We start from the raw sequence: 8,642 nt of genomic DNA on the forward strand, positions 1-8,642 counted from the left end.
CTTTGTTCTGGTATCCTAAACGTTCGTGATATAATTGAATCATGTTGGACTCAGCTAAAAGATTGATCTCATGAGGACTTCTAACATTTGTAGCCATTAGTTTGTACAGGCTTTCACGTGCATCTCTTTTTCCAATCAATAGATCCCGCCCTCCTTCAAATTTCATAACACATATTTTAGTTCGAGACTCAAACACAGTGTTCTGTAATCTGTCTTGAGCTGATAGCACTGAAAATAAGTTTTTCTTTATGGAAGGTACGAACCATACGTCGTTTAGAGTTATTAACTCCTTTGTCCTCGTACATCAGCCATTATTTCAAGATTGCTTTTCCAATTGCATGAACCGCTGTGCCGTTGGCAGTTGTTACAGTATGAGCACCAGTAAAGTATTCAAATTTCTTAAACAGGTCGCTTCTATTGGTTTTGTAACTAGTTGCACCATTGTCAATATACCAATTTTCGCTGTCTTTGTCTGCTGTGGTACTGTCAAGTGCCATCAAATTCATGCTAATATTAAATGCATTTTGAGTCGAAGTAGGTTTCGAGTTAGGTGGTCTCCCATCTGATTTCCATTTGGAGTAAGTTTTGAGTCTATGTCCAATCTGTACACAGTAATTACACTTTTTTTTGTAGTCCTTATCCTTTCTTTTCTCTTTTGACCTCACAATTGCCAGTGCTTTAACCTTAGTGGCATTTTCACTAGCATTTGTTAGAGCTTTTTCATGAGTACATAAATGCGTGGTAAGATTTTCAATATTCCGATCACTCTTATTCATTAATAGCCAGCTAGATTTGAAACTGAAATGCTGCTTATGAAGTGTATTTAGTATTTTACGTATCAATAAAATCTCTGGAAGATCATTTTCTTTTGTTTCGGTATTTAAATCATACCATATATTTTTGAGAGTCGAAATATGTGTGGCCATATCATGCTCCTCGCTTTTTTGATAGCGGAAGAACTTCATACAAAGATCATAGCTTCTGTCTTCCTTTGCTCCATCAGGAGCAAAGGAAGAAGAGCCTGCCTGAGAACAGCCTGTGAAGCTCTTTCCACATCTCACTTGACGTTTCACATCGCATTACTTTTTGAAATGTCCTTACCATAGTCTAAGGTTTCTGCTCACGATTTTGGGCATAAATGGGTTATACCCGCGCTTTGGGTATAGCCCTGAGCGCATTGATTGGGTTTTAGCCCACTGCCCATTGTTGCGACTACATTCATAATCCTCCATTACGGCGCCGGCGGCGGCGCGGACGGCTAGGTGACCTGCGAGGCAGGATAATTATTGGACCCTTTATTATTATGTAGTATGCTAATGTTGGATCGTGGAAAAAATAAATCCATTCACATTTGACGGTTTATATGTGTCAAAAGTTGAAGATACTAAACGTAAACCATGGAGGAAAAAAATATTTTTACTCAAAAAGCTTAAATCTTCTTGTTTAAAGCTAAGATTCTCTTTTTCACTGTTGTCCAATAATTTTAAATCTTGTTTTTTGTAACTTGCTTTTAGCTATACAAATTTATTTTATAATTCACGCTAAATTAAACTCCAAAAGATAATTCTGAACGAAGAACCTAATATGAACCTTTAACCAATATTTTCCAATTTTTCAGAAATTTATCCGGGAACGTTTTCACTATATATTTGAAAATTATTTCAAATTATTCGGAAAATTACCCAAAAATAATTATAAAAGCTAACAAAGAAAACTTTTCTTCACAGTTTGGGTTTAAGAAAAAAAACTGATTTTGTAACTATTCATGATTCTACAAAGTATTGAGCTGCTTGTATTGAGTATTTTAGTTTTAGATCATAATAGAGTAAAACCTTATTAAAACGTATTTCTGTTTAACCATCTATGAGTGAGAACGAAAGGTAACACATTTTGACAGCTAGCGATGTGACGCCATCAATGGCTACTTGACGTCGCCTTCGCCATATTTCATCAATCTTTCATTCAATTCGTTGAATCACACGACGCGGTTTAGAGTTTATTTTCTTTGTTTTTGTTCCTTATTTAGTGTTTTGTGTGATAAATTAATTTGTAGTGAACCCACTGTGTATTCACTGTTAGAATGAGTACTACGACGTCAACACCGCTGTTTGCTTGCTCCCGTTGCTTTTCCAGACACCCTTTCGAGGAATTGTCTCCTGGCGAACAACTGTGCAAGGTATGCAGTAATCCGCATTTTTTTTGGATATTACATGTAGTCTCTCAGCGTTGCAGCGTTGTGTGAATATCTAGTCTTTCTAAACTCCGTCACTGAGTTGTTTTTACCTGTCCAAATTATTTGTTTGACGTCGATTGTGACGCATTTGTTATTCGTGGTGTTTCAGGAATGTCGTGGATCGTTTCCTGTGGTCAAGTGCACGTACTGTCGCTCCGAGTTCCAACAAACAAGGTCAGTGTCGGTTGCCAAGGTGATTACGTCGTCATTTCTAGAGAAAGTCGAGACGTATAAAACGAATTAGCTAAAGATTACGAGCGTATTTTTATTGAAAGTTTAGGTGAACGTATATCGTATATGTTATGAACAGTGAACAGGTAAAAGCAAAATATTTTCGCGTGACTTAACGCACTCAAAGCCAGCTATGTATAAATAGTTGCATACACATCTTTCATAAAGCTTTAATCTCTACTGTGTATTTGCAGCAAGTCAAATACTTCATCTATTTGCAAGAAATGTGAAGCGAATGTAAAAGCATATGGGAAACCAACTGCTTGTGAATACTGCAACATCATTGCTGCTTTCATTGGTGAGAAATTATATTGATTCTTTTTATTTGTTAATGACGTTTGTTTGCTATATTTCACAACAATAATGTACCCTACCAGACCCTGTAGTATAGCTACGAATGTTAGTCGCAACGCGCGCGATAAAATTGAAATAAGCACGCACTATTGACTGCCTCAATCACATCTAATTTAGATGGCCAATAACGCATGCTTATTTCAATTTTATCATATCATGCGTAGCCGTGCTACGGGGATGGTGTTCTTATTACAAATGAAGTAAGAGAACCAATATTTTTCCAGTAAGAGGCATTTGTGCAAATTGTCATACTAGATCTTAGATCTAGTATGACATATTGGCAATGCCAATTCAAATATTTTTTTAAATAGACGCAATAGATTACTTTAAACAGGCAAATGGTGTCTTGCATATTGATATGACAGACTTATCAAAGCCTTATTTTCCCAAAGTTTTCCCCATGAGCACCGAACCTGACTCATTGCAGCAAGTTTTGCAAAAGCACAAGTAGACAGAACTACCAAGAGTAGAGACACTTTTCTCTAATGACTATGGTGCTATTTATAGCTTTATTGTCCAGTATAGTCTTGCTTGTCACTTGCAAGGGATAATTTGGATGATGTCATGTTTGAGAGTAAATCGACAGCTTGATATCTTTCATTTTGGTGCTTATGTTAAGCCTACTGTTATAGATAACGTACTGGCGAAATCCAAAAAGGACACCACCAATAAGCATAAAAGAAGAAGAAGAATAGATAATGTGAAAGAAATTAGTTTCTCAATGCAGCTTTTGTTGATTCTTTTTATTTCATACCAACTGCTTTTGAGTTCAATAACACTTAATTTGTTTTCTTAAACATCAATGCTCTTTTTATTAGTCATAACCTGTTGGCTTATTGTCGTATTTCCTGCCTGATAACACCGCATTGTTTTGTTTAACAATAATTGAATGTGCTAGTGTGCAACTAGCACACTAAATTTTGCAGTTTACACAGTTTTGCATTCATACCATTGTTAGAAAAGCGCCTACTCAATAAAATATACCATTGTTAGCAATGTGCCTACACAAACTAATCATAATTTTTAATGTAAATCCTTACAAAAGTTTTTACAATAAATTGTAATATAAGCCTTTGTATACATTTTTAATGAAGAATTTATTTGTAATCTTATTAAGTATTCTTAAAACTGTGTGTTGTTAACATATTTGTGTGTTTTTACACTTATTGCACAAATGTGTATAATGACAACAGCATCACCTGCAGGTCGAGTTTCAAGCCTCTAGCATTTTCTCATAATGCAGTGTAGACAGAATGTCTATACCAATGTATGTTGGTTGTGTAATGACTGATACACAACAATGTTGCTAAAGTAACAAAAACTAAGGTAAATCAGGTTATTTCATCTCATAGAACTCCACACTCCAAGTGTTGTCCAAGACGCGGTTTCCAAAAAGAAGAAATTTACAATCTCTGTCAATTGTGCCTGGCTCATTTTATAAATTCATTCACGTTCAATCAAATTCTTCTAGTCAGTAGATTATATATAAATTATAGAGCCCACGACGCAGCCTGCGCCTGTTCGTTTGTAGTCAATGGAGTAGTGAATTTTGTTTAATGCCGACAGGAAACAAATGCCAACGCTGCGCCAACTCAGAGCGCAAGTACGGGCCTGCGGTGACATGCGAGCAGTGCAAGCAGCGCTGCGCTTTCGACCGCCATGATGATAGTAAAAAGGTAGATATCTGATAATTTAATGCAGGCTTATTGTAAACGTCCTCAGAGTAGATATACTTACTGCCATAATTGTAAAAATATTAACTGTGGTCATGTACTTAAGTCATTTCATTTTACAAACTTCACAAATCTGGTTGTTGTAAGAGATAGCAGCTATCAGTTCGTAAGATGGTTTTCATTGTTTCAAACTCTCTTTGTGACCCAAAGGTTACTATGCTGGATTGCCATGCAGAGGTCCCGGGTGCCATTCCCGGGCCAGAAGGAATATTTTATGACTTACATTTATTTCTCTTGTGAGTTTGGATGTAATTTGTGGTTGTCTATGTGTGTGTCCATGGCACCACACAGGGTTTCCCTAGTTCGTTATTGTTTGAATATTGCTCCAGCAATTTCATGCTAACATTTTAAATTCATATGTACTTGTATCACTTGGTTACAGATATCTGAACTCAAATCTAATAATGTAAACTTTTTTATATCACTTTTACTGTTAGTCTGCACTGCGCCATAAACAAATAATAAAAATTTTGTTCTTATCGTACCGGAGGCATACACTATTGCGGCCTAGAACTTAGCCACGCTTATCACGCCACGCATGTGTGTGTGCATGGCATATGTTTGCCATCGTGGTGAAAGGATTAGCGAATCAGCGTGATGTACTCGCTGTTTGTAGCCCAGGAATGTACCAGGAATACAATCCGTACGTCATTGCGGGGAGGCTCACTTCGTGCACACCCTGTTGTTATTATATTAAATTTTGTTAAAAAATGTATACTAATTTAAATGTACAATTTTCGATTTTTCAGGTGGATGGTAAGCTTCTATGCTGGCTGTGCACCCAATCTCTGAAACGGGCTTTGGCTCGCACCAAGCAGCACCTGTCGTCTGTTGATAAACACAAGCACAGATCACACAAGTAAGCTGGTTATCCTATTTTACATTAAGCTTACAAAATACATTTAGGCCCTCATGTTGCATAATTTCAAAAACCTAATTTCTTATGCTGCTTGACAATACGAACATTCAAAAATTAGTACTACTAAATCTATTCTGACGACCTCTGTTTAGTTTTCGAAGCAATAAAATGGAAATTGTTCATTGAAATCTATTGACAACTTCAGTTATAATTGGGATTGCTAAATGATGAGTTTTGTGGCTGGCTTCGATTCCCAGTAGGATCAATTTGGAAATTAAATTCTTTTGGTCAGTAACAAATTACTTTAAGACACTATTCAGATGTCACTATCTGAAGTAATGTTTTGTGCCCTGGAATAATTTTTTGCTCTAGTACTCATAGTTCAAGGTCTACCTGGCCTAATGCCAGGTAAAAAATGTGCTTGGCTGCCACATTATGATTATGAATTCAAAGATCGAACACACAGAAAAAGTTTCGTCGACCCGGTGGGACTTGCATCGACGTCCATGCTGCACCATAGCATTGCTGTAACCATCTGAGTCATGGGTCCAGTTACCGAATCGTCGAAATTCTCATATGTGTTTTTGTTATAGATTTTTGTACTGACTTTCGGCATTCGTCGCCGCTTTGTATTCATAATCGTAACAAAAGTAGTGCAGTTATTTCACAGAAAATCTCAATAAATGCCACATTATTATTATTTATACTGTGTTAGGATCAAAAAACCACTAAACTTGAGCATTATAAAGTTGCTATGGGTTGATTTCCTAATTAATGAATGTCATTAAATTGTAATTATTACTCAATTAGTCAGTCTTAAAAACATGGCCTCTTCCAAAAAATAAATATTAAAAAAAATCATCATTACTGTAATTGTCGCGTACGTCATTAAGGTATCTTGGCGTAATAGCCTAAACATAAAAAGTGAATTCTTAACCAAAATGTAATTTTTTTTTTCATTACTGAATATTTAAACTGCAGATCGAAAAGTGGTCACAAGGAAAAGCGCAAGTCTGACTCAATGAAGTCTATGAACCCAAACGATTCCTCGTTAAATGACTCGCAGCCACTCGAGAAAAAGTCCAAAATGCATCCTATGCAAGGTAAATGTAAGTAACACTTTCTGACTTTTCAAAGATACCGAATTTTTTACGAGGTCCATACCGGACACGCTGTTGACAGCGCTGGTTAATTTTGCATTGGCATGCATTTAAATGATCATTTTAAATTTGGAAAAGCAGCAGGCAAAAAATGTAAACTGTCATCGTTTTTAATGATTGATCCTCTTTATCTGCGTCATAAAATAAATGAAATCAATGAATATTTTTAATCTGTTCTGAGCTACGCTCTATTACGCTACTAAAAATGTTTGGTATATATAAAATTACATTGATAGTTTTATATTGGGCCTCAAAACCAAGACAAATGGTTATTAAAGATACTTTTAAAACTAAGTAAATGTTGATTATATTTGTATACTAATATTGTATTAATTATAATATAAATTTGACCTGAAAACGTGTTCAGAAACTCAAGCAAATTGGCTTCTGGCATTCGCCGGCCGCTGTCGCGGCAGCTCAGCTCGTACTGCTTTCTCATATACTAACCTAACATCACCTACTGAATGGAGGGCGCAACCAAGATTTATTAGGAGATCAATATCAAAATATATACTGGTTATAAATGTCATCGTTAATAGGAAAGTCCAATCATAAAAAAAGTGGATCAAATATAATTTTTGAATACCAAATGTTAATTTAGTATGTTTAAACATAATGATAGTGTTACCTTGAATGCAGTTAATTTATAATTTATCAGTAAATCAACTAATATAGATCGAACAGTTAATATACATATATATCAAACATAAAAAAGACATTTATTTAAAAAAAGGGCGCATTTGCAATAGATCAATTATATCTTTGAGGATCAAATAATATTATCCCGTTTTGTATGTTCTGTACATTCGGTATGTGTAAGTATCTTTTATTGTAAAAAATTGTTGAAATTCAATTTATAACGATAATTTTTCAGGCGAGCTAGACCCGAACAGTTCTGACCACGTAGTGGCTATGACTCAGCTGAAAGAGACAATAGCCAGCTTGCAGAAGAAAGTAGCACAGAAAGACAATGAGCTTCTCGCCAAAGACAGACAAGTAAGCATCATTTATAGTTATTTTTATGACTTTATATTTGAGGACTGTTTAACATCTTTTGCTGCTCATATAAGTACATAAAACACATTCGACGTTTTTCGAACATTATTGAAACGCAGTCAACATTTGGTGTAATCATAGTCCACATAGATACTACGGGAAAAGACGGTAAAACAATGATTCAGCTTAACTAATGTAGTTGAAATGCTAAATACATTGATTTAATAACAACATCCCATATTATTTCAGATCACAGAGCTTAAAGCCCAACACCATAACGACACAACAGACCTTAGAACCGAAATGAAGAACAAGGAACGTCTGAACGAGACGAAATTCAACCTTATGAACACCAAGATTCAAAACCTGTTAAAGGAAGTAGCCACTCTTAGCAAGTCCGCTAAAAAGAACAATAAAATTGTCAAAAGTCTGGTTACCACCGAGAATAGCGGCAGTGGTACCGATAGCCCAAGCACCAATTAGAACAATTCCAACACTTAATATTTATTTTCTAGTATTATCCAGGTCTTATTAGCGAGAGTTAATAAATGAGCTTCAAGCATTATTTGCTTTAACAAGTGTATTTTAAAATCCGTTCAATTTATCTAGGATCTGTAATTCGAATTATTTATAAAGATTACTTAATTGAGCACAAACAACAAAAAAAATTGAGGCATCTACGATGCTAAAGTGCTAGTAGTATTGTCCGCAGTGGTAGCCTAATGTTTCTCAAGCAGAGGTCGTAATTTCGAATCGGGCGCACCTCTGAATTTGTAGGAATTAACGTGCGAAATTTAATTTGAAATTTACCATGAGCTTTTCGGTGAAGGGGAACATCGTGATGAAACCTGCGCGTCGAAAAAGGTATACAACCCTCAGAAAACGTGTGATCTCCCCAACCCGTATTGGGCCAGCGTGGCGAACTGTGGCCTAAAATCTATAAGTTGGACTTTATAAATGGGTATGCCATGACTATCACAGTATTATCTAATTCTAAAGTATCCATTAAGTTCTTTGGAGCCTCTGTACAACAATAAGGTATAATGATTGCGATTTCACAACGAGTCAATTGATTT

At 35.7% G+C, this 8,642-nt stretch overlaps 1 protein-coding gene across 3 annotated transcripts; it reads left to right on the plus strand.

Moving 5' to 3' along the window:
• Positions 1–1,913: 1,913 nt before the first annotated feature.
• LOC113231616 (protein FAM76A) lies at positions 1,914–8,354 on the plus strand. 3 transcript variants are annotated; one of them, XM_026466021.1, is made up of 8 exons: positions 1,914–2,176; positions 2,343–2,407; positions 2,659–2,762; positions 4,385–4,493; positions 5,291–5,410; positions 6,392–6,519; positions 7,445–7,566; positions 7,816–8,354. In XM_026466021.1, the coding sequence occupies exons 1-8, from the start codon at positions 2,081–2,083 to the stop codon at positions 8,047–8,049; spliced, it is 978 nt and encodes a 325-aa protein (XP_026321806.1). In that variant the 5' UTR covers positions 1,914–2,080; the 3' UTR covers positions 8,050–8,354. The 3 variants fall into 3 exon arrangements, with proteins under 3 accessions (XP_026321806.1, XP_026321807.1, XP_026321808.1); XM_026466022.1 differs by having other exon boundaries at positions 6,392–6,513; XM_026466023.1 differs by having other exon boundaries at positions 1,917–2,176; positions 4,385–4,494; positions 5,301–5,410.
• Positions 8,355–8,642: the final 288 nt, after the last annotated feature.

This window comes from Hyposmocoma kahamanoa, unplaced genomic scaffold (genome assembly GCF_003589595.1).
Source record: "Hyposmocoma kahamanoa isolate Upper Pololo Valley unplaced genomic scaffold, ASM358959v1 66, whole genome shotgun sequence".
Lineage (NCBI taxonomy): Eukaryota > Metazoa > Arthropoda > Insecta > Lepidoptera > Cosmopterigidae > Hyposmocoma > Hyposmocoma kahamanoa.

What these genes read in the sequence shown, in the direction of transcription:
- LOC113231616 (XM_026466021.1), top strand. Translation starts at nt 2,081, where the DNA reads ATGAGTACTACGACGTCAACACCGCTGTTTGCTTGCTCCCGTTGCTTT. An exon ending in TCCGAGTTCCAACAAACAAG is followed by an intron (nt 2,408 to 2,658) that starts GTCAGTGTCGGT and finishes GTGTATTTGCAG; the next exon opens with CAAGTCAAATACTTCATCTA. An exon ending in CACAAGCACAGATCACACAA is followed by an intron (nt 5,411 to 6,391) that starts GTAAGCTGGTTA and finishes TTTAAACTGCAG; the next exon opens with ATCGAAAAGTGGTCACAAGG.